Source organism: Pan paniscus, chromosome 10, assembly GCF_029289425.2.
Source record: "Pan paniscus chromosome 10, NHGRI_mPanPan1-v2.0_pri, whole genome shotgun sequence".
Lineage (NCBI taxonomy): Eukaryota > Metazoa > Chordata > Mammalia > Primates > Hominidae > Pan > Pan paniscus.
In genome coordinates, this window is record NC_073259.2 from 87,262,805 (window position 1) to 87,288,836 (window position 26,032).

Genomic DNA, 26,032 nt, shown 5'->3' on the forward strand with positions numbered 1-26,032 from the left:
TGTGCTGGACTTTCTTTTAGAACATAATTTAATTTTCTATTCAATAATATTTTTCTTGATAATTTAATTTTCTATTCAATAATATTTTTCTTGGTATATTTCAGGATGCTGAATTCCACTTTAACAAACTAAATGACTGTGTCTCTAGAATTAAGTACTATGTTTCCTTTCAGTAAGATGACTTTTGTCTTCCATTTACTGGCAGATAGATTCAAAAGAAAATCATAAATACTTCTTCAGTACTGATTTAATTGTTTAATGATGCTTAAATGTTATTAGTAGAGTAGACCAGTAGAAGCAACCTTGGATCAGGTTAAATCTGTGTAGGACCAATCACTTAATCCTGGGAAAGCCACACTCCAGTTACTTCTGTAAAATAAGATTGAGTTACTTTTCAGGGTTGTAATAGGAATTGAGAATTTTCTCCTTAAATATCAACAACAGTATTTTGGCACAAAGTAGGTGCCTAATAAATGGAATCATTAGTATTAGCCCCTTTTGGTGTTATTTTATATTAATATGTCCTTTATTTTAGTGGTTTTTCAAACTGCAGGTATCAAATCATGAGTGGATTGTGAAACTAATGTACACAACTTTGAGATACAACTAGAATTTTTTAGTGATAAAGAATAGAGTAGAATTGAATTTATCCAAGTATTTCACAGAAGTGTTTTTATGTGAAACTTCTCTTCAGTATATAATATCTAGGCAGACAGAGTGTGTATACTGGATGACAATGTAAAATAACCTCTTAACTATGGGTTGTATCCAAAAACTCCTCCAAAAAACAGGATTATATTGGATACTTGTCTCATAGTTTACAAGTCTCTTGATACTATAGTGGCTAAGACACCTTGGTTCAAATCGCAACTCCATTAATTACTACTATATGACTTTAACTGTCTGGCTTTTACTGTATAACCTCCTATGACTTACTTTCCTCACCTATGAAATGGGTGATAATTATTAATGGGAATAATATGAAATACTATATGCTTTAATATGTGTAAACCACTTAGCGGGTGCTCAATAACTGTTAGCTTATTTTTTAAAGACTGAGTAGAATATCTTTTTTTTCTGAATAACCAAACTATGTACATAAAAGAATATAAAGTCATCGGGCTGGGCGCCTGATGGCTCACGCCTGTAATCCCAACACTTTGGGAGGCCGAAGCGGGCGGATCACTTGAGGTCAGGAGTTTGAGACCAGCCTGGCCAACATGGTGAAACTCTGTCTCTACTGAAAATACAAAAATTAGCCAGGTGTGTTGGTGGGTGCCTGTAATCCTGACTACTCAGGAGGCCGAGGCAGAATTGCTTGAAGCCAAGAGATGGAAGTTGCAGTGAGCAGAAATTGCACCACTGCTCTCCAGCCTGGGCTACAGAGCGATACTCTGTCTCAAAAAAATAAAAAACAAAAAATGAAGTCATCACATTAGCCAGGACGGAATAATCAGCTAATTTTTTCATCCACAAAATGATGCCTCCTGATAAGCATTTTATTTCCACAAATATGAATTTTCAAGAACCAAGTAACTATTCTTAGGTTTGCTATTTACAAACAATATTATCTCTCAAGATATGAAGGAATAAAAATGAAACACTAAGCAATCCCTTAGTTTTTGTCAGTATATTAGATCCTCAATTACCCACAACATTTTTGTATTTTATGATTTTTTTTAAATTTCATGGTGGTATGCACTAAGTCAAAAGAACTTTGTCTATATTTCTTACAATCTTTTTTTGATTAAAAAATAAGAAATAACAGGGATGATATCATTGGCTGGTAAGAGTTAAAAACTTATAGCTCTTACTTTTTTGATGAACACCTTTCAAGGGTATTTTATGTTTATAGAGGATTGGTTTGGAAATTATAGAAACATTCTTTGCTTCCCTTAAAAAAAAAGCTGGGTAACTTTAAGAACATTTTCTAAATGTTGACCCTGTTTAGCAAAAGTCTTATTGTTCCTATAGTCTTTTATGTCTTTCAAACTATATGTAGAAATTTTTTATGTGCAATTGTAAGCTGGAGTAAAATGAAAACTATTTAGCAACTCAAGAAGTGAAGGAGGATCCAGCTATCAGTACACACAAAGGCTAGAAACAACTGTGTAATCACTTGAAAGTAGGAGCTGAACATCAGTCTGAATGACCAGCAACAATATCCCACCTCTACAACTGGACAAAAATTAAGCAGAAACATAGTTGAGCAATATACCTTTAATGTAATGATGAAGCTATTGTACTTAGCTATTTTCATTGAACTCAATCATTTCCTTTAAATTCTACAGTAAGCCATAAGTCCTCAAATATCTTCAACTATCCTGTACAGAGATAAGTAATAATGTGTGTCACATCTGGTGTTTCTCACAGCAAAGGAAAAATTAATTTTTTGAATACATGCCTGTAATAATATGTGTGTGTGTGTGTGTGTGTGTGTGTGTGTGTGTGTGTGTGTGTACAATTTTGGTCTGGCTGACTCAATGAAATACAGAAGTTAGGACATCATTAATATCAACAGTTTTACCCAAGTTGTATCAACAGAGCAAACAAAACTTCAGAGTTTTCCAGGGAGATGAGCTCCTAAACTGAACAAAATCAGATAATCAGAAAAAGCTTCTGGGACATGACTTGAGTTGGAAACAAAAAGTTTCCACATTCTGGACAATTCTGGGAGGCCAAGTGCTATTAGAGATGTGTGGATAAATCAATTGATCAATCAATTGATTGATCCACTGGTAGTTTGTTCCATTGATCCACTGATCTCTGGAACAAACCAATATGCCAGTGGATCAATTGAACAATGGATCAATGGAACAAATTAATATGCCGGACACTATGCTACATTTTTTGCATAAATTATTTCATACTCGTAAAAACCTTACAGATTTGGTCTGATTATCCTCATTTTACAAAAGAAGAAACTGAAAAACGAAGAAGATCTGAGCCGATATCTGTCCAATTCTACCCTTTAGGATTATATTGGTAGCTAGTAATGGAAAATTAAAAACTTAAAAAAGAGAACAAGGCCAGGTGCGGTGGCTCACACCTGTAATCCCAATACTTGAGAAGGCTGAAACCAGTAGGATCATGCGAGCCCAGGAGCTCAAGGCTGCAATGAGCTATGATCTCGCCACTGCTCTCCAGCCTAACAACAGAGCAAGACCCTATCTCATAAAAGAGAGAGAGAGAAATAGACAATTATAAAATAAAAATTCTTATCTATGTATATGTGTTAGCCTCAGCCATGATCTCCTGGAAGTAGATCCAAAATCTCTGGATTTTGATTAAGATTTTAATAAGAATCTTATGCATCTGAGATTATTCTATTTTCAATTGTACTTTCACTAAATATGTAACTATGCATAACCAACTCACAAATCGTTTGCATTTCTTTTTTTTTTTTTTTTTTTTGAGACAGAGTTTCGCTCTTGTAGCCAGGCTGGAGTGCAGTAGCACAATCTTGGCTCACTACAACCTCCGCCACCGGGTTCAAGCGATTCTCCTGTCTCAGCCTCCCGACTAGCTGGGATTACAGGTGCCTGCCACCACACTTGACTAATTTTTATATTTTAGTAGAGATGGGGTTTCTTCATGTTGGCCAGGCTGGTCTCGAACTCCTGACCTCAAGTGATCCGCCTGCCTCAGCCTCCCAAAGTGCTGGGATTACAGGAGTGGGCCACCATGCCCAGACTAAGTTTCATTTTTTTAAAAATCTTGTTTGCTGGTTATCTCCACGTCTTTGCAAATTAAAAGGTTTTTATAAGTTCATCTACTTTCTTGTTAAGAATGTGAAGTGAATCCTGTCCAGGCCTCTTTACTTATCTGTTTCTGCCCCAAATCATGCCCATTCTTTCCTCAGAAAGCCTGAAATCTTAAGTTGTGCACGAAAATTACAAAGTCTGGAATATTTTTAGAATGGAGAATATTCGTTCATTTCTACTCCCTTAGAATACCTTCCTTACATTTGTACCTTGACGTATTCTAAGAAAAATCCAGGAAGGGCAGGTTTTAGTTCTTCATATTCCAGAAGGTGGATAAATTAGGATGTCAAATGCCCTGTTAAAGTTTATTTAACTAGTGAAGAGGATGAGAACTGATGTCTTCTGAATTCACAGCTGTTTGTATTGATTATTAATTATTTTGGCATATTTTGGAGGTAAACAAATACTTAAAATAATTGAATACATTAATAAAATAAAATATTCTAATTAAATAAGCTAAATAAAGTAAAATATCTAAACTTATAAGTTATGTTTCATTAGCAGCACCTTGATGTATATAGTCAACCATGCCACATTTATAGTGACTTAAATAATTACCCAGCAAGACAAGTAAATTATTGATCAGAGTATTGTGTATAATAAATGTGAAAAAAGTGACTGTGGTGAAAACTTACCATCAATAAATAAGATTCAAGAACCAATTACTATAATATATTCATAACATCTTAGAGTATCAATATTATGAATAATATTACTTATAACCATTTTTAAAGTCACTAGCATTTTGAGTACATGTTATCATTTATCAACATTTCCAATACAAATATTTTATCTCTTTCTTCCTTTTAGAAAATACAAAATATTTAAAGTATAAAGCATGTATTTCATCAAGAATTGTTTCATACACGTTTTGGTAAGATATGGATTAAAAGTTAAATCTACACAGCAAATAATTGGCTGTATAAATAACTAATAGATTTGACAGTATACATAGTATTGCTGGAATAGAATGCTATTCAGTAACTATGTCTGGTCTTACCTTCTGGGGAAGAACTCCTCACTCGCTGTGGTTCCATAAATATTTCATGAACCAACACAAAGCAATATGCTAATGATGGACTATTTACCCAGTGAGCAGGTGCCACCTCTGATGTTGTTTCATCTCTGGGATACCTTTGATGTGGGAGCAGTTAAGCCATTTTGAATTGTTCTGTCTTTGCTTCCCTCCCCTCACAGCTTCACCTGAACCTAAAATGGTGAGCGAGAGTCACCATGAGGCCCTGGCAGCCCCGCCAGTCACCACTGTCGCGACTGTTCTGCCAAGCAATGCCACAGAGCCAGCCAGTCCTGGAGAAGGAAAGGAAGATGCATTTTCTAAGCTGAAGGAGAAGTTTATGAATGAGTTGCATAAAATTCCATGTGAGTATTCTATATTAGTACTTGAGTAAAAATAAGTGGTTTAAACATACCCCATCCATTGGAAAGAAAGCAGAACTCCATTTAATATACTATAAATTTACATTTAATTTATTACTATGGGAATGATAGTATCCCAATATAAAATGAAATATTCTTGGAAATGGAATGTTCTTTTTGTCTTTAAATGTACTTCATAAATGAAAATCCAGTTTACAAAAAAAAAAAGTCTGCAGCTTGTATTTAATACAGGTAGGTTCTTTTCTTTGGTGTCTGTTTCTCTCAAGAATATTAATGTTTATGGGTTCTGTTATATTTATTTTGGATTTGCATTTATGAAATTATTTCATTGCGAAGATTGTTTCTGAACAATAGCTAAGGTTTGCTTTCCCAATATCGCAGGTTTGATTTTCTGTCATTCGTCATTTAAAAATCTTATTGTTATTTTTTAAAGTTTCCTTATTGTCATTAAAAAAAAACTGCACGTAAGTTTATTTGGATAAGTATAGCACTATGTCTAATCAGTGACATTTAATTTTTTAATTTTATTTTTACACTGACAGATAAAATCATACTATTGTACAACATGTTGGCTATCATTAATAATATATCTATGGTGTATTCCAGAAAAATGTTAAGAGCGTGAATATAAAGTGTTCTCACCACAAAAATAACTATGTGAGATTATGCATATGTCAGTTAGCAGGATTCAGTTATTCCACAATGTACCAAAATATCATGTTGTAGACAGTAAACATCATGTTGTACAAAAGATCTCTCGAACTTATTTCTCCTCTCTAACTGAAATGTATTCTTCGACCAACATCTCCCCAATTGCCACCTCCCCACAATCACCACAGCCACTGGTAACCACCATTCTACTCTCTACTTCTATGAAATCAACTTTTTTAGATTTCACATATGAGTGAGATCATGTATTATTTATGTTCTGTGCCTGGATTATTTCACTTAACAATGTTCACCAGGCTCATTCATGTTGTCACGAATACCAGGATTTCATTTTTTTATAGCTGAATGGTATCTATCTTTCAAGTGGATGTACCACAGTCCATTCATCCACTGATAAGACACTTGGGTTGATTCCATATCTTGGCTATTGTGAAAAATTCTGCAACAAACATGGGAGTGCAGATATCTGTTTGTCATATTGATTTCATTTCTTTGCATATATACTGGGTAGTAGGATTGCTGGATCATATGGTAGTTCTAGTTTTAATTTTTAAAGAAATCTCCATACTATTTTCCATAGTGGTTGTAGTAATTTACATTCCCACCAACAGTGTGCAAGGGTTCCCTTTTCTCCACATCCTCGCCAACACTTATATTTGATTTTTTGATAATAGCCATTCTAACAGGTTTGAGGTGATATTTCGTTGTGGCTTTAATTTGCATTGCCTTGATAATTAGTGGTATTAAGCGTTTTTTCATATTTCTGTTGACCATTTAAATGTCTTCTTTTGAGAAATGTCTAGTCAGGTCGTTTGCCCTTCTTTTGATTGGGTTATTTGTTTTCTTGCTGTTTGAGGTCCTTATATATTTTGGATATTAACCCCTTATCAGATGTATAGTTTGCAAATATTTTCTCCCCTTCTGTAGATTGCCCCTTTATTTTGTTGATTGTTTCCTCTCCTGTGCAGAAGCTATTTAGTTTGATATAATCCCATTCGTCTATTTGCTTTTATTACCTGTGCTTTTTGGGTCATATCCAAAAAGTTATTGTCAAGACCATGTCATAAAATTTTTATTCTGCATTTTATTCTAGATTCATAATTTTGAATCTTATATTTAAATCTTTAATTCATTTTAGTTGATTTTTGTACATGTTGTGAGATAGAGTATAGTTTCATTCTTATGCATGTGGATATCCAGTTTTCCCAACACCATTTACTAAAGAGGCTGTTCTTTCTCCATTGTGGGTTCTTGGCTCTTTTGTTGAAAGTGAGTTGGCAGTAAATGTGTGGATTTCTTTCTGGGTTCTCTTTCTGTTTCATCGTCTATGTGTCTGTTTTTATGCTTGTACCATGCTGTTTTGATTACTATAGCTCTATAGTATAAAACTATAACTCTGTAGTATATTTCGAAGTCAGGTAGTGTGATACCTCCAGCAATGTCCTTTTTGCTCAAGATTACTTTGGCTATTTAGGGATTTGTGTGGTTCCATACAAATTTTAATTTTGTTTTTTCTATTTCTGTGAAGAATGTAATTGGTATTTTGTAGTGTCTTTGTCTGGCATTTCTATCAGGGCTTTTCTGGCTTTGTAAAATGAGTTTGGAAGTATTCCTTCTTCCATTTTTGGAAGAGTTTGAGAAGAAACGGTATTAGTTCTTCAAATGTTTCATAGAGATTAGCAATGAAGATATAAGGTCTTCACTTATGGGAGATTTTTTATTACTGATTCAATCTTTTGTTCATTACTGATCTATTAAGATACTCTATTTCTTCATAATTCAACCTTGGTAGGTTGTATGTATCAAGGAACATATCCATGTTTTCTTGGTTATCCAATTTGTTGGTATATAATTGTTCATAAGAGTCCCATGAGCCTTTGCATTTCTATTGTATCAGTTGCAATATCTCCTTTTTTGTTTCTTATTTTATTTATTTGAGTCTTCTCTCTTTTTTTTCTTAGCTAGGCTTGCTAAAGGTTTGTCAATTTTGTTTAACTTTCAAAAACGCAGTTTTGTTGATCTCAGTTTTGTTGATCTTTTCTGTTGTTTCTGTAGTCTCTATTTCATGTCTTTCTGCTCTGATTTTTGTTGTTTCCTTCCTTTACTAAATTTGAGCTTAGTTTGTCTTTGTTTTTCTAATTTCTTGAGGTTCAACATTAGGCTATTTATTTAAGATTTTTCTTCCTTTGATGGAATAGACATTTATTTCTATAATTCCCTCTTAGAACTGCTTTTGCTGTATTGCATAGGTTTTGCTATATTCTGTTTTCTTTTTCATTTGTCTTAAGAAATTTTTTGTCTTCAAGAAATGTTTGTTTCCTTTTTCATTTCTTCAGTGACTCATTATTTATTCAAGAGTATGTTGTTTAATTTCCATGTATTTGTGCATTTTTTCTAAAGTCCCTTCTTTTTTTGCTTTCTAGTTTTATATCATGGTCAGAAAAAAATAACTTGATATGGTTTTAATCTTCTTAAGTTTATTAAGACTTATTTTGTGGCCTCACATACGATCTATTCTGAGGAATGTTTCATGTGCAGTTGAGAAGAATGTGTATTCTGTAGCTGTTGGACAGAATAATCTGTATATGTCTGTTGGGCTGATTAGATGCAGATTGTAGTTTAGGTGATGTTTCCCTACTGATTTCCTGTCTGGATGATCTGTCCATTACTGAAAATGGGGTGTTAAGTCACTATTATTGTATTACAGTTGATCTCTCCCTTCAGGTCTATTAATATTTGCTTTACATATTTAGGTGCTCCAATGTTAGGTGCATATATGTTTGCAATTATTATATTCTCTTGCTGAATTTTGACCATTTTTATCATTATATAATGACCTTTTTATTTCTTTTTGCAACTTTTGCTTTTATTTTATTTGATCTGATACACATATAGTTATTCCTGCTCTCTTTTGGTTTCCATTTGAATTAGATATCTTTTTTCATTCCTTTATTCTGTATGTCCTTACAGGTGAACTGTAGACAGCATGTAGCTGGATCTTTTTAAAATCCATTCAGTCACTCTATGCCTTTTGATTGGAGAATTTAACCTATTTACATTTAAAGTAATTATCAATACTTACTACTGCCATATTATTAATTGTTTTCTAGTTATTTTGTACATTGTTTATTTCTCTCTTTTCTCTCATGCTGTCTTCCCTTGTGGCTAAATGATTTTTCTCTAGTGGTATGTCTGATTCCTTGCTTTTCATTTTTTGTATATCAGCTAGAGGTTTCTTCTATGTGGTTACCATGAGGTTTTCAAAAAACATCTATAGTTATAACAGGTTATTTTAAGCTGAAAACAAATTGATCATGAAAAAACCTCTACAATTTTACTCCTCTACTGTCCACATTTTGAATTTTTATGTCAAAATTTACATATTTTATATTGCATATTCCTTTAAAAAATTATTGTGGCTCTTATTATTTTTAATTGTTTTGCCTTTTAGCCTTCATACTGAAGTTATAAGTAATTGACACACCAGGATTACAGTGTTATAGTATTCTGCATTTGACTGTGTACTTACTTTTACCAGCAAATTTTATACTTTTAAACGTTTTTGTGTTAATCATTAGCAACTTTTTTTTTTCAACTTGAAGAACTCCCCTTAGTATTTTTATAAGACAGGCCTGGTGGTAATGAATTCCCACAACTTTTGTTTGTCTAGGAAAGCCTTTATCTCTCCTTTATTTCTGAAAGATAGCTTTGCTGGGTACACTATTCTCTGTTGGCAGTTTTTTCTTCAGCATGTTTTATAATATTCCACTCTCTCCTGGCCTATAAAATTTCTGTTGAAAAGTCAGCTGCTGGATGTATTGGAACTTCCTTATATATTATTTGCTTCTTTTCTCTTGCTGCTCTCAGGATCCTCTTTTTTGTCTTTGATCCTTGACAACTTGAGTATATGTCTTGGGGTAGTCTTATTTTGAATGAATTTAATTGGAGACCTCTGATTTTTCTGTATCTGGATACTTACATCTTTCTCCAGGTTTAAGAAATTTTCTGCTACTATTTATTTATTTACTCTTTTTTCTTTTTTCTTTTTTTTTTTTTTTGATGGAGTTTTGCTTGTTACCTAGACTGAGGTGCAGTGGCACAATCTTGCCTCACTGCAACCTCCACCTCCCAGGTTCAAGCGATTCTCCTGCCTCAGCCTCCCAAGTAGCTAGGATTACAGGTGTCCACCACCATGCCCAGCTAATTTTTTGTATTTTTAGTAGAGACGGGGTTTCACCATGTTGGCCCAGCTGGTCTCGAACTCCTGACCTTGGGTGATCCATCCACCTTGGCATCCTAAAGTGCTGGGATTCCAGGCATGAGCCACTGCACCTGGCCTACTTTAAATAAGCTCCCCACTCTTTGTCTCTGTCTTCTTTTTTATCTCCTATGGCTTGATTGTTTGCTCTGTTGATGCTGTCCCATAAATCCCATGAGCTTTCTTCATTTCTTCTCATTCTTTTTTCTTCTCTATTTTTAAATAACCTGTCTTCAAAATCAAGGATTCTTTCTTCTGTTTGACCAGTTCTGCTGTTAATACCCTCTACTGCATTTTTTTTCTTTCATTATATTTTTCTTGACTCCACTTTTCATTTCATTCATTGTATTTCTTAGCTTCAAGATACTTTTTTATTATTTAAACCTCTATTAAATGTCTTATTCTGGTCTCATATTATTTTCTCATTTTGTTTTCTTGAAGTTCACTGAGCTTCCTTAGTTATTTGGAATTATTTGTCAGGCATTTTATACCTCTCCATTTATTTACGGTCATCACTTGCACCTTAGTTTTTTCCTTTGGTGATTTGTTTCCCTGATTCTTCTTGATCTTTATGATGATGTATCAATGTCTGTGCATTTGAAGAAATAGGCACTTACTTCAGTCTTCACAGTCTTCATAGACAGGCTTTGTCTGTGAAAGCCCTGCAGTAGGGTGTGGTGCTAGAGTGCATCAGAAGCCCAGGACAGTTGCAGCCAGCATGGCATCGCCAGAGCCTGGGGCCCACTGTGGCAGGTGAAGCACTGGAGTGGGCAAGAAGCCTGGGGCAGATGCAAATGGAAAGACACTAAGGTGCTCTAGCAGCCGGATGCAGCTGAAGCCAGTGCAGTGCTGCCAGAAGCCTAGGGCCCACTACAGCAGGTATGGCACTGGGGCAGACCAAAGCCTGGGACAGCTGTGGCCAGCATGGCACTTCCAGAATCTCAGGGCAATTGTGGCCATAAGAGTGCTGCCAGAAGCCTGAGGTCCACAACAGCAAGCACAGTACTGGGACAGCTAAAGCCAAGGGCCACTAATGCTGCCTGCTGCTGAGGGTGACCTGAAGCTCAAGACCACTGATACCAACCCAGTGGCGATACATACCAGAGATCAAGTTTGCCATACAAGCCTGAAGCCTGGGGCTTTGTGGTCCCTCCTGGCACCAAGGCAAGTTTAGAGGCTCAGTCACCAGTGTAGGTCTTGAATATAAGGCCATGGGAGTCTGCCTGGTACTGAGTTTTACTGTGCAGTTGCAATGCTAGGGTCCAAAGCAAAGTCCTGTGGTCGCTTCCCTCTCTTTCCCCCAAGTTGACGGTATCTCTTTCTGCACCTGTGCTGCCTGGGGCTAGGGAAAGAGTGATGCAGGTGTTGTAGAACTGTCCTTCCTATCTCTTCAATGCATTTTTTCTTATTATTATGCTACTACCAGTTACTGTGAGCTTTCATGTGGTTTCCTTAGCTCTTGTGAAGTTATTTTCATGCATGGATAGTTGTTCAAACTTATGATTTTGTCGGAGATGGTATCTGGAGAGCCCTACTCCTCCATCTTGCTCTGCCTCAGTTCCAGTTGCATATAATTTGAATCTTAAACTACAACTTAGTCTTTTTTCTTCAAGTATGAATACTTACTATGTACTAGGCACTTTCCCAAATGCTGAGAACAAATATTTAGCACTCACAGAGCTTATATTCTAGTGAGGAAAAGAAGTTAGAAATTAATAAAGAGGAAAATATATATTAATAAATGATGTAAGGAAAAATATAATAGTGTAAATGTAATAGGGAAGGGGAAAAGCATAAAAGATTGTTATTTTGGGGATGACCAGGGCTGGTTTCCTTCATAAGGAGATCTGAAGGAAGTGGAGGAGAAGCTATCACAAAACCTGGCAAATAGAACCAAGGCCCTTAGGTAAGAATCTACCTGGAAGAGCAAGAAGCCCAGTGTGCCTTAAGTAGATTGAATGAGGTGGAGACTGGCAGAAGATAAATTTGAATGTAGCAGAAGCCATGTCATGTGGGGCCTTGTCAATTGTTCTAAAGAACTTAGATTTTACACTGAGTGAAATAAAATCCCTTTTTGAGCAGAGGTGTCCCATGATCTGACGGGTGGTTTTTTTGTTTTGTTTCATTTTTTATTTTATTATTATTATTATTATTATTATTATTATTAGAGACAGAGTTTCACTCTTGTTACCCAGGCTGGAATGCAATGGCGCGATCTCAGCTCACTGCAACCTTCATCTCCTGGGTTCAAGCGATTCTTCTGCCTCAGCCTCCCAAGTAGCTGGGATTACAGGCATGCACCACCACGCCCGGCTAATTTTTTGTATTTTTAGTAGAGACGGGATTTCTCCATGTTGGTCAGGCTGGTCTCGAACTCCCAACCTCAGGTGATCTGCCCACCTTGGCCTCCCAAAGTGCTGGAATTACAGGCGTGAACCACTGCGCCCAGCCCTGACTTGAGTTTTTTAAAAGATTATTCTTGCTACAGTGGAAAAAAAAAAGGCAGGGGTAGCAGGCTATAGAGAGGCAAGGGTAGAAGAGAAAGCAGGTTGTTGCAATAATCCGGATGAGAGATTTATAAGAGAATTATTCTATAAGGACACTGAAAAACTAAATGAAGCATACAAGGAATCAGCTTCTTATTCCTCATTAATCAGCAACTTGTTAATTTGTCTGTCCACTTTTAAGAAGTTCAAGTTGATCTAAGACACACACTTAGCACAGTTGTCAGTAATTACCATTCTTAGCAGGAAGACTTGTAAGCCAGTAGAGATGAAGATGGTCCAATACATCGAACACTAGAATGGGAAACACAAAATCTCAGTTCTTGTCCTTGCTCTGCTGCTGAGTTAATGGACTGATATGCAAACTCCGGGTACTTTTGATATAACTTTGAGGTCATAACTACCAGGCATAAACCAAATACATATATTATGGGTGCAAACTTTCACTTAAGGAATATTTTATCAAAATGTTTACATAGGAGAAATGTGTTCTAGAGAAGCAGAGAAAGTAATGAACAACATAAATCAAATTCATATCTTGGCTTTTAACACCATCTTCCTCTCTGGAAGAATAAACAATATGAGACACATGGCAAGGCTGATAAGTATAGGATTGAAATGCTCCCCATATACGAGCCTAACTCATTTACCCATTTCCTTTTGGTCTTTGCCCAATGTTAGCACCTCCCCAACCACACTATTTAAAATTGCAATCCGTTCATCTCACCCCATCTTTGCCAGTATTTCCTGTCCCCCATCCTTGCTTTATTTCCCACCATATTACTTAGCAATATCTGAAATATCATGTATTTTATTATTTCGTTTTAAATTGCTCTAGCTTCTTCCAAAATAATGTAAGCTCTATGAAGGCAATATGTTGGGTCTGTTTATGCTGATGCCTGGCACATACGAGGCACTAAATACATATTTGATGAATGAGTGGATTAATAACAACCAATTTAACTTGTATCCTGAGCCATTCCTCTTAGACTTTGAGGCCTTAATATGCTGACAAATTTAAGCATCTTACTAAATCATACATTTTAAATTTCCAACACTTATGAAAGCATCATTTTAATGCTTGACTATGTCATAAACATTGAAAATGTAATTGTTTCTTTGGTCACAACTCCTCCATCTTTTAGCCTTTCTCACTCAGAGCCAGCTATTACTTTATTTTTTTTCTTCCCTATTCATTAGTAGGAAAGCAATCAGCTGGAAAAAAATTATCTATGAAACTCTCCTTTCTTTTGTTTCTCTTGGGTAATCTCATCTTTTTCCTTCCCAAACCATTGTCTTAGTCCTGTGTCCCTCTATTGGGCACTGGAAATCAGACCAGATAAACAATCTGCTTGTCCGTGGAGATTTGCCTTTGACCAGCAACCTAAAATAATAGAATGTCAAAGAATCTGAGTACCACCCCTAAAAAATATTATGTTGCTAGCACTCTCCTTGATTTAACAGGAAGAAAAAAGTAAGGTAACTAAAACCTTAAAGTGGTATGGTAAATCAATGTTAGAAAACACTGCATCGTAAAGAAAAGCCATGCCATTTATTTAAAGTGGTATGTTAAATCAATGTTAGAAAACACAGCATCATAAATAAAAGCCATGCCATTTATTAAAAGTGTGTAATAGTATGTATTTTACACTTTCATTTTAATCCATCATAATTTTTCCTGCCTGTATAATTGACATTTCTAATAGGATTTATATGCAGGAGGCAATACTAAACAAAAATAAAACATATCCTTAAAATCAAATTCCTTTAGGAGCATATGATATATAAAGGTTATCACTTTTGACTTGGCATAACATACTGTGATGCTAATGATGGGTAACAAATTAGGATATTAATCGATTTCAGTCTCTGAACTAAATCTTGGCTATCTGGCAGATGTGTTTTTGCAAAATTGACAGCAAACAGCTTTAGTCTGTCACTTGAAATTCCCACTTGTAACAAGAGGGCTGTCACAATGGCAAGGAGTGTGCATGTCATTAGTTGGGTAATCTGCACAGTCCAGCATGAAACATATTCAAACCAAATTGCCTGATGATATCATCCATAATACCACAGGGCTTAAATTTTTTTTAAAAAAAGGAGAAGGAAATGGTAAACGCTTAGCATTTTTATCTTTCAATTCACTCTTCACACTGTTATCTAAATGAAGCAGACAAGGTTTTTTAGAATTTTTTTTATTTTGCAACTTTGATTTTAATATGACTAGGGCCATGGTTGGTCTGTAAAGCATGAACTCATGTCATCTGAATAGCTGTGATTAAGGCTTTGATATTCATGAGCTTCTTGAAGTAGAGTGCACCTTTCTTTAAGCACAGTAGAAAGTCAAATAGCCAGAACTTGACTCTTAGTCCAGAATAAGAGCAAGTGGATTAGGAATAGTTGTATAATTTATGCAGAAATGTTATTGGATAGACAATTTAATTCAGAAATTAAAAATACAAGCTCTAGACATAGACTACAAGAGTTCAAACCCCAGCTCCACTGCATACTGGCTTTGTGACCTTGGGCATCTTAATTAATTTGTCTGACTATCAGTTTCCTCCTATATAAAATGGGGATGAAAATAATACTCCCATCATAGGGTTGTTTGGTAAAGGTGTCAATGCATGTGAAGTCGTTAGCAGAGTGTCTGGCACTGAATAAGCGCTCTATAAATGGTAGCTATTATTAAACTCAAGCTGTCACTTTAACAAGTCTATTTCTATTTTAGAAAAACCCTCTATTCAGGTCAGTCACCCAAATTGAGAAAATTCCGGAAACTTTGCAGCCAAATACAAGTGCATTGCATTCTTTAATCCCATTCCAATGATCTCTGTATTAGAGAAGGTAAATTCTCTCTTGGTGTTTCTTATTTCATCCTCTCCTCCTTTTTTTTTTTTTTTTTTTTTTGGTCCTATAATTTTACCCTTCTCTCTCCTTCATTCCCTTTAGCCTACACACATGCTCAAGATTCACATATCTGAAAATGCCTAGCAAAATTCCACACATCGTAGGTTCTTAAGGATACCAGTTTTCTACCTTTATGCTCTAAAAATTTCTTCCCCTACTTTACCTCTCCCATCAAGCTATCATTCTGTCTCCTCCCTTCACATCTCTACCATACTTATTTAAAAACGTAATCTGGACCCTGACATCTGTTTTATCAACTCCCATTACCAACTCAATTCCTTTCACTCTAATTTCCATCCTTTGCATACTATTAAAATTCTTTTTACTAAAGTCCCCAGATACTTCCCGATGTACAATTACGAGGGTTATTACAAATATTCAGTTGCTCAGATATTTCTGCATTATTATCACTATTGGCCTTCATCTACTGAAAACTCTTGACTTCCAGGACCACTCTCCTTTCTTTCTCTTCTTTCCTCCCCTCCTTATTCTCCTTCACTGACTGGTCCTTCTTTTGTTATGATCTTTTCTCCCATTAGGTATTAGAGGTCCTTGTTTTCTGGAGTTTCTCTTTTAATCCTATTCCATGTTTATTCTGCATGCTCTTTTTGGGCAGTTTCATTCACCTAGCCATTCAAATAAAAAAATCTCACTATTATTCTTGACTCCTTGAGCGATTTCACCACATATTCTGTACCTGCATTCAAGTTATGTGAACTACCTTGAACGCCTCTCAAAACCAGCCAGCACTTCACTACACCACTGTCTCCCCTCATGATTTTCTCTCTTCCTGGATTCCCCTTCCCCAGTACCCTAATACATTGTTGGGGTTTTTTTTTGCCATTCAAGAGCCAGTTCAAGTGTCACCACTTGGATGAGAGGTTCCCTCATTTCCCAAGGCAGAAATATATGAGTCTTCTCCAACCTTTCAGAGCTCTTCATTCAAATCTCTCACTGTTTTGGTTACCTGGGGTTTTCTGCCTTTCTCACTGAAATGTAAATTAGCCAAAGGCAGGACCATTTTCTTACACATCTTTGTATCCCCCACATCTTGAAAGTGTCTGACACCAAAGGCATTAATCAAATCCAGATCTTCTCTTCTCGGCACTGTGTTGGGATGAGGAACAACAGCAAAGCTGTCCTTCCAATACATGGGGCAGCCTAAACGGGGAGGAGGAGCTGTTTCCTTTGAGACTAGGTTAATTACTGCTACAAACAACTATTTAGATATCAAATTACAAAAATTAACATTAAATCAAACAGTGAGGTTCTTGTGCCATGCTCGGAGAAACTGTGATCTAGAAAGCAGTAGTTTTCAAACCTTTTTAGCCAAGGATTGCTTTGTTCAAATGCAGTATTACATAGATACTTAAATGTATAAGGTCTTATTTTATTTCATCATCTTCTTTAGTTTATAATTTTAGTTTAATTTTGACTCAAAATATAGAAAGTGTGTCTGTGTGTGTACTACCGTGTATGTGTGTTTTAAGAGTTACCATTAAAAACAATCCTATGGCAGAAAGTTCACCTAAAGCAGTAGGGGTTTTTTTATTTTTTTATTTTTTTAGACAGAGTTTTGCTTTGTCGCCCAGGCTGGAGTGCAGTGGCACAATCCCAGCTCACTACAACTTCCGCCTCCCGGGTTCAAGCGATTCTCCTGCCTTAGTCTCCCAAGTAGCTGGGATTTCAGGCGCTCACCACCATGCCTGGCTAATTTTTTGTATTTTTAGTAGAGACGGGGTTTCATCATATTGGCCAGGCTAGTCTCAAACTCCTGACCTCGGGTGATCCACCCGCCTCAGCCTCCCAAAATGCTGGAATTACTTACAGGCGTGAGCCACCACGCCCAGCCAAGCAGTAGTTCTTAATAGAGATGGCACTGCTCCTACAACACAGTGTAAATATTTTGGGGGTCATTTTCAGTATATTTAAAAATGCAGGAAACTCCTGGCATTTAGAGGGCATGGTCACAGGACCCTACACATCCTGTAAAGTGTGGGACAGTTTCACAGAATGAAGAATTGTTCTGAATCCCACACAAATTTCAAAAGCCCCATAGGACATACATGTAGATGGAAACCCTTTCTATAATTATCTGAACCTAAAACTATTTTCTGTATAAACACAAAGTGTTTTTGCATGGCTCTCATATATGAATACATGGAATAGTCTAGTTTGTATTCTATATGTCCACCTAGCCTTTAATCTCCAATTTTCTTATGATTTTTAAAAAATCTTCTGATTGTCTTCTCTAAATCTAAACATGCTTTTTAGTATTACATAGTTTCAAGCATTTGATTATTTCATTGTGTCTTATTGTATAGTTGCATCTGAGGATTTTTGTACTGAAATAGAATTTTTTAAATAAATTACTGTCATTTCTCCATTATATTATAGTCGACACATTTTATTAATTTTAAAATTACGTAGGTAGGTATATTATATTCTTATTTACACTTTGAGACAGAAAAAAAGGAATATTATAAAATATTTGTTATGAACTGGGGTAATACTGATTTTAAAAAACAAATGTGCAGTAGGACTCTATCAACATTCTCTATTCAAGGTAGAATGCTAACAAAAGTACATTCTACTGATGCTACATTTCAGGAAAGCTGTTTATATGTCTCCTTGGATTTTGTTTTATAAACTAGTGTTGAGGGATTTTTATAAACTTCCAAAGCATAGGTAATACAGAGTAACAGTAAGCACAAAAAGCCACCAAGTAAATTAAAATCGCAACTAAGTTTCTAAACTTTATTCAGCTACATTCCATTAGCATTTCAAAGATATTAAGAAAACACACCTGAGGAAAATGAGGGGCTTGAACAAGATTTTGGACCTATATCCAAAATAATTCAGGAATTACTTTGCTGAAACACCATATGAATATACTTTAAAATAGCTTTAACATCTATTTTGTTTTTACCACGTAGCAAACCACAGACTACATTTTCACTAAGCAAAGCCTGACTACAAAAACAAATCTACAAAGATGACAGAATAAGAGAAGCTGGGAGACTGCTGTTTCTCCTCACTCATGACTATGTAGATCTCTTATTGCATTGCTGATCTGTCAGGTTTGTGCTAGTTTCTATTAAATTGAGTAAAGAATTTAGAAGCAGAAACCAGAGGGAATGTATGAGATATACCATTATATTTTTAGTGCTTGGCTTTATTTTTGTTTGTTTTGATTTTCCTTTATAAGAATACTGTAATAAAGGGATTTGTACTTGATATCTTCTGAGTCCACGTGTCTCTCCAGCCTGTCTTTTGAGTAAACCTAGGTAACTTTGAAATAAAGATTAAGAAAATATTGGCCCATTGAAAGATTTCCTCACTAAGCAACACTTTCATTGACACTGTTGCCCGGGAGAAATTTCAAAACCACTTGAACCCTCTCCTTTTTTCTCTTCTCTTTCAAGCTGTTTTCACACATACAAGTTTTTCTTAAAAAAAAAAAAAAAGATAATAATAGACAACGAATAATAGAAATATATTTGAACTGATAAATATGCCATTTTCTGAAAGTAGTTTATATCTGTCCATAAAAACTCAGAAAAAAGCCAGGATCTCGGGACAATAAACTATAATTGATTTAGTCATATTGTTCAATGCCTTGAAGGTAAAATGTTATTTTAATGTAAAAATGTAAAAAATTAATTATTTAATGTAAAATGTAAAAAATTTATTTTTGTAAGGATTTGGATCAGATTATTTTAAATCAGTTAACTATTGCAGTGGATTTAAAACACTGCTGTTATAATCACGCAAATATTACTACCTAAATTATTTGGTATACTTCAGTAGCCCAAAAGTGGTAGCAATTTATCCATAATGCTGTCTTAATCACTCACAGATTCTTAGCCAATATTAGCAACTAACCCAGGTTCAGGAGAACATTGTTTGCTATGGTAAGCATCTATGAAATGAGGTCATTTGTAGTATGAGCTGCAAAGTTGGTCTTCCCAAGTTCAAAATTCTGACTCTACCATTACTAGTGTGTGACCTTGGGCAAATCATATAATTTCTCTGTAAAATAAAGACAATAATAGTACTTTACCTCTGGGAAGGTGTGAGCAGTAAAGTATTCGTGTATATAAAGTGCTTAAAACAATGTCCGGAATATAATGGTCACATTCAAATTCCACAAGCTTCCACTGCATATGTATAGAGCAGCTACTATGTGCAAGACTGTATATGCCATAGGAAGGAGTTAAATCAAAGCACATAATTTTTCTGGACCTCAACAGCATTACAACTCAGAACTTTTCTGTGAGAAGGACTTCTAAATTAAAATGTCTTAGCAGGACAGCGATGGCTCTTTATGATATGGCTCTTGCATATGCTCTAGCCTCCTCTTCAACTGTTCGCCCTCACACAGTTTGCTCCAGCACGACAGTTACTAAATGTATTATCCATAGTTTTTCTTTCTTCCAGATCTTTATACAAATTGTCTCCTCTGCCTGAAATTCCTTACTTGCCATAGCTTGTCTACCTAGACTCCTTCTAGTTAGCCTTCAGAACTCTATTTTTGTTTAAAGCTTTTCCTTTTTTCTGGTACCAACTTCCTAACCCACTATTCCTCAGCAATTCTCCCTCCATAACAAGTTTATACTTTGCATATGTTTATAAATTTTACTTTTATTATTTTGTATTTACTTGAGGCCAAGGACACACTGTCTTTTCATCTTTGTGTCTCCAGTTCCAGCACAAAATCTGGCTCATAGGTAGGCAGAATTATTATTCTCCTTTAGCTCAAAGGCCCTCATATCAAGTTATCAAGAAAGACTTCCAAAGAGCTCTTACGGGAAAAGGGTGAGAGAGGACATAATAATCAAAGGCGACATTCACTGTGAAGCTGAACCGAAGGTAGGCGACCCTCCAGAACCATTCTGCCTTGCCCTCTACCCCACTCTACTTTATAATACATCTTTGCTTTTTCTCTCTCCTTTTCTTTTCTCCCTTTCCTCGACCTTTCTTTAACATTATCATCTTCTGTTCCCTTTCTTTCCTCCTTGCCCCTGCTGATTTAAAATGTTCATTGTTTATTTTTTTCTCTACCTGTCTCGTGGCAGCCCCATCTAATTCAGAGTCAAGATGCAAGCAGCCACCAAATTGGTCCTCCAGCTAAACAGTGTCCTCACCCCCAAGCATGTTTATTCCAAGTGGAGATCAGGGACTCGGTGATAGCTTCATCTTTTTGTTTTAAAAATAACGAATTGTATTGAAATGTCCAGAAAATAAGATTAGTTCATTTTACATGATGATTGTTATCTAACATAGCCCAGTTTCCTGTGTTTTCACTGAGACAGTTCAAAAGAAAGCTGGATACACTGTTACAGTGGCTTTTCCTCCAGTGGGTACTTGTGTGAGGTTTGCTTTGCTGAGTAGCTGTTTACACGAAACTTCTGTAGGTTTCTGTTTCACCCTATCAGGCACACAAAGCACAGCAGTTCCTCTTTTCAGCTACATTGTTGATATCACCACAACCATGGATATCATTTGAAGTGGTGCTTCCACGTGGCCTGGACAGCCATCTTCTGCCCACAATGATTGGAACTGTTCTGTCATCTCACCTTTCTACAGCTGCTGTCATTCATCCACCTTTCTTTTCCGGATCTGCTAATGTGGCTCTAATGTGATTTACCTGGCTGCTTTCCAGGCCCTCATCAGTAGTGAATCTGTTTTGCTATTTTGCATTAAGTAGTCTTAAGCACCAGTGCTACTGACGTGAAAGGCAAGGTACTTCCATAAAAGCTTGAATGTAATAATCTAACAGTTGAGCCCTGCATAATTTTACCAGTGCTGCAATTACAGGAAAACATATAGGCAGTTTCCCAAAGTCAGTTGTGCTGCTGTTATCTTCCATTGGAGATTGATGCCGCCTTGCCTCTACTCTGGATTACTTGATTTGGCCATTCCCTTAGGCAGGGATAGTTGCATCCGTATGTACAAGGCACCCCACACAATGTATCTTACTGTTTATTGAAAATCTCTTCTCCCTTGGCTTCTGATACTCAATTCTCTAATTCTCTTTCTTTCCTTCTAACATTCTTTTTCTCTCTCTGTCTCCTCCAATTGCCTACAGGTGAGTACTCTCCAAGCCTCTGCCTCTGACATTTTTCTACCTCTATGATTTATTTATAATTTCAGGATTTCCAATACTATATGTAAATCACACTCAAAACTCAGTCCTCAAACTTGATATCTCTGTTGAACTCTCCTCTTTTGTTAAATTAACTTTATTGAAGAATGGTTTACATACAATAAGATGCACCCATTGAAAATGTATAGTTCTGTGCTTTTAGTCTTATACAAGCAATGTAATCACCACCCCCAAAAATTGCTTCTAGTTCCTTTCTAGCAATTGCTGCCCTGCTACCTCTAGTTATGGGCAATTATTAATCTCTTTTCTGTTATTACAAATTAGTTATAACTGTTCCAGCATTTCACTAAAATGGAACCATGCACGTATTCTGTGTCTGATTTCTTTCACTTAGCACAATGTTTTTGCAATTCATCTTGCATGTTTCAGTAGTCCATTTCTTTTTATTGCTGAGTAGCATTTCATTGAATGGATATCCATGAGTTGCTTATCCATGTATTTCTTGATAGACATTTAGGTTATTTCTAGTTTGGGGCTTTTTCTTTCTTTCTTTCTTTCTATTTTTTTTTTTTTTTTTTTTGAGATGAAGTCTTGCTGTGTCACCAGGCTGGAGTGCAGTGGCGCAATCTTGGCTCACTGCAACCTCCGCCTTCCGGGTTCAAGCAATTCTCCTGTCTCAGCCTCCTGAGTAGCTGGGACTACAGGCACATGCCACCATGCCCAGCTAATTTTTGTATTTTTAGTAGAGATGGGGTTTCACCATGTTGGCTAGGATGGTCTCTTTCTCTGGGCTTCATGATCCACCCACCTTGGCCTCCCAAAATGCTGGGATTACAGGCATGAGCCACTGCGCCCAGCCTACTTTGGGGCTCTTAAGAATAAAGTTGCAGTAAATATTTTTGGGCAACTCTTTAAGAGGACATATATTTATTATGTTTTCGTTTCTCTTAGGAAGTGCCTAAGTATAGAATTACTATGTCTGGTAGTATAGAAGTATATTTGTCTTACTTTATAAAAAAGAACTGCCAATCTGTTTTCTAAAGTGGTTTTATTATTTATATCTCCACAGGTGATATATGAGAATTCTAGTTGCTCTACATCCTTGCTAACACTTGGAATTGTCTAGTCTTTTTCATTTTAGTTACTCTAGTATGTGTATAGAATATATCATTGTGGTTTTAATGTGCAATTCCCTGGTAACTCACAATGGATTGTAGACCTAAGTGTAAAAGTTAAAACTGTAAAACTTCTAGAAGAAAATATAGACAATAATTTCATGACCTTGATATAGACAAAGATTTTCTTAACAGGTCACCAGAATCGTTAAGTATAAAAGAAAAACTTGATAAGTTAGGATTTTTCAAGGAGTCAAGCCTTCTGCTTTGTAAATATACCATTAAGAAAATACCAAAAACGGCTAGTCACAGAATGGGAGAGAATATTCATTTCATATATAGATATAAATATATATGTAAGTAATATGTAAATATATATAATGATTATATATAATGACATAGAAGTCATTTCCATAATATATATATTTTAAAACTTCTTACAATTCAATATAAATATGAGCAAAATATTTTTAATAGACACTAAATCAAAGAAGATATGAATGGCTAAGTTCATGTAAACATGTTCAGCATTCTTAGTAAGAAAATATAAAATAACAATGAAATGGATTTTTAAAGCTCTCTTTTAGATTTGTTCAACTATATACCCATTAGCAACTGAAATTCACCATATCCAAAACTAAATTCACTTTCTTTTCTTTTTCCCCCAACAAAACAAACACATGCATGTTTCTTGACTCTGAAGCTCAATACCAGAGCTTATATTTAATTCTACCCACTTTTGGACCCCCATTGTCCAACTAGTTAGCAAGTCATATTTCCTAATTTTCTGTCCTCTCTCTACTCTCAACTTCCACTGTCATTATTCTGGTTTGAGCCCTCATCTATATTGTAAGAGTCTCTTAGGAGGTGTTCCCACAACGATTTTCCATTTTTGGCCAGCCCATTGTACATAAATCTTTCAGATGATTTTTCTTAGATCCCAGCTCTGAACATGCAAGTCCCTTGTTCAGAAACCTTTAGTACTTCCCCCTTAGCTGGCTTTTCGAGTTCTTTATTTGGCATTCAAACCTCTCTATAGTTTAACCCCAACCTACCTTTCCAGCCTCTTTCCAGCCTCTCTTTTAAGTACTCAATACTTTGTGAACTGAACTAATTACTGTTCTACAGATACATGCTTCCATTTCCTGTTGTTTTACCTTAGTCCGTGGTGTTCTCACATCTGAAATGACATTACCCCATCTCTGTATATTCAAACCTCCCTATCCTAAAAGACTAAGACTCAATTCAAATGCTAGCTCTCCTATAAAGCTCCTGCTGAATACCAGTATTACTCATTTAATATACTTTTCATCTTCCACCAAGTGGTATTACTATAAGCTCATATCTTCCTTACTAGATTTTTAAGAAAACCGTAGAAGTTGACCCATTCCTACATAGTGCCAACTACATGTTATATGCCCTACAAGGAGAAAACAGTCAACAAATGTTTGTGTCATGGATAAACAGCTTGATGGTGGGATATAAAATAGAATAAGCCATCATTCTTACAATCTGATAAGAGAAATAGAATATGCATGGAAACAATAACAACGTAGCATGTGATGCATAATAAAACTTGTGAGAGACGTGTAGAGGAGTCATCATAGGGTAATTTGGAATTAGGTTAGAGAGGTCCATCAATATCAGGCTGAGGTTAGACTTTATTTAATAGTTAAAGATGAGCCAGGAACCATTCAAGATATTCAAACACAGAAGTAACATAATTACAGTTTTGTATCAATCTGGCAGCAGTGTGTGGGTAGAATGGATTGTGACGGGGGAACCTGGAAGGAGAGAAAGGCAGGACAGAGAGAACTGAAGGAACACTAGCGTGAGATAATGAAAGACTAAATTGCTAGCAAAAGCGCAGATGTGACAGACTCTGTGAACACGCTGTTGACAGGTGCTGTGTCTGGGTCTGAAGGTATGTAGAAAAGAGAAAATGAAATATAATTTCAGAGAAGCTGGGTAACCATTCCAGGGTTATGCCCTGTAGGGATTGGACAATACGAGAAAGAGTTGGGCATTAGAAATTGAGATTTCTTTGACCACATACAAGTTTAGGTTGCATTAAATAAAGTGGATATATGTTATTAGTAAGACTACACAGAGGGGAAAAAAAAAGACAGAAATCCAGTGATAAATTCCTAAAATACAAAACTCATGGAAGAGTAAAGAAGTTGATGAACGGATAAATGAGCTGTCAAAGACTATTGGGTAAAGTAGAACAGCAGTGTGTCATGGAAGCTAAATAAAGAGAGAGTTTCAGAGAAACAATAGTCATTTCCATGTGAAAGAATGTTTTTGAAAGTACTGCTTAAAGTTTGGAAGAAACAAACAATAGGGAGGCTCTGAGCCTACTCCAGCTCCAGAAGCTGCCCGTTGAAAATTTTAAATTAAAAAAAAGAAACAAAAATGATTAAAGCAGGCAATCTACCCTTATAGTGTTTTCAGTCTAATGGGGCAGAAGTAGCAGACTTCATCCTCATCATCACCATTCCCATCATTTTCCCAGTGCTTAGTACAGGCCATCATCTGTATATTGAATTATAATTTTGCTAACCCTATACACTTATGATCCCAATTTTATAGAGGAGTAGAAAGTCTCAAAGATGTTATGCAGAATACATTTTAGTACAGGGTTTAATGAAGTACATATTAAAGTGAGATACAAGTGAGCTAAGCTCAAAGGAAACAGAACTTGTATGGGAATGACAGAAAAGGAGTTAAGAAAGAGATAACCTCTAGACTGTGCCTTGAACCAAAGAAGGATTTGCATAACCAGAGAGTTGGTAAAAAGTCATTCCACACTGAATGAGGTATCATCAGAGTTTTGTGGTTAACAGTGAGGTTGGTGTGATTGCTTGGTGTACAATATATTGTATATCCTATAACTTACTGTAGGATACATTTAGTGGTATGGCTGGAAGAGAAAGCATGTGACCCCGTTTTCTAAGAACTTTTAATGCCATCCTAAGCAGGTTTTATGCTGCAAACTCTAATCCTTTGTGGGCTTTAAGGAACAAAGTATGACCCAACTTTTTTTTCTTTTTGGACCATTAAAGAAATAGCTAGACATATAAGCATCCAGGCATGGCAAATGCTTCAGATAGATCACAGAAGATTATGCCTGAAAAGAGGGCCAGTGGATTTAGAGCTCTTTGTTGACCTTGGAAAGCCTTGTTTCATTAGAGAGCTGGAATCAGAAGCCAAGTTGCAGGGTACAGGATGAGAAGTTAAGAAGTGAGGAAACAGAGTGAGAATGTGAAAGCAGTGAGCGTGAACTGTTCTCTTCCATAAGAGGA

At 35.9% G+C, this 26,032-nt stretch overlaps 1 protein-coding gene across 16 annotated transcripts in view; it reads left to right on the forward strand.

Moving 5' to 3' along the window:
* Positions 1-26,032, forward strand: part of SYT1 (synaptotagmin 1) — a 588,627-nt gene that overhangs the window by 349,780 nt on the left and 212,815 nt on the right. For all 16 annotated transcript variants that reach the window (XM_063593557.1, XM_055095933.1, XM_055095935.1 and 13 more), the window contains one exon: positions 4,962-5,144. In XM_063593557.1, coding sequence (XP_063449627.1) covers positions 4,979-5,144 — 166 coding nt within the window. In that variant the 5' untranslated portion in view covers positions 4,962-4,978. The remainder of the gene's footprint in view (positions 1-4,961; positions 5,145-26,032) is intronic.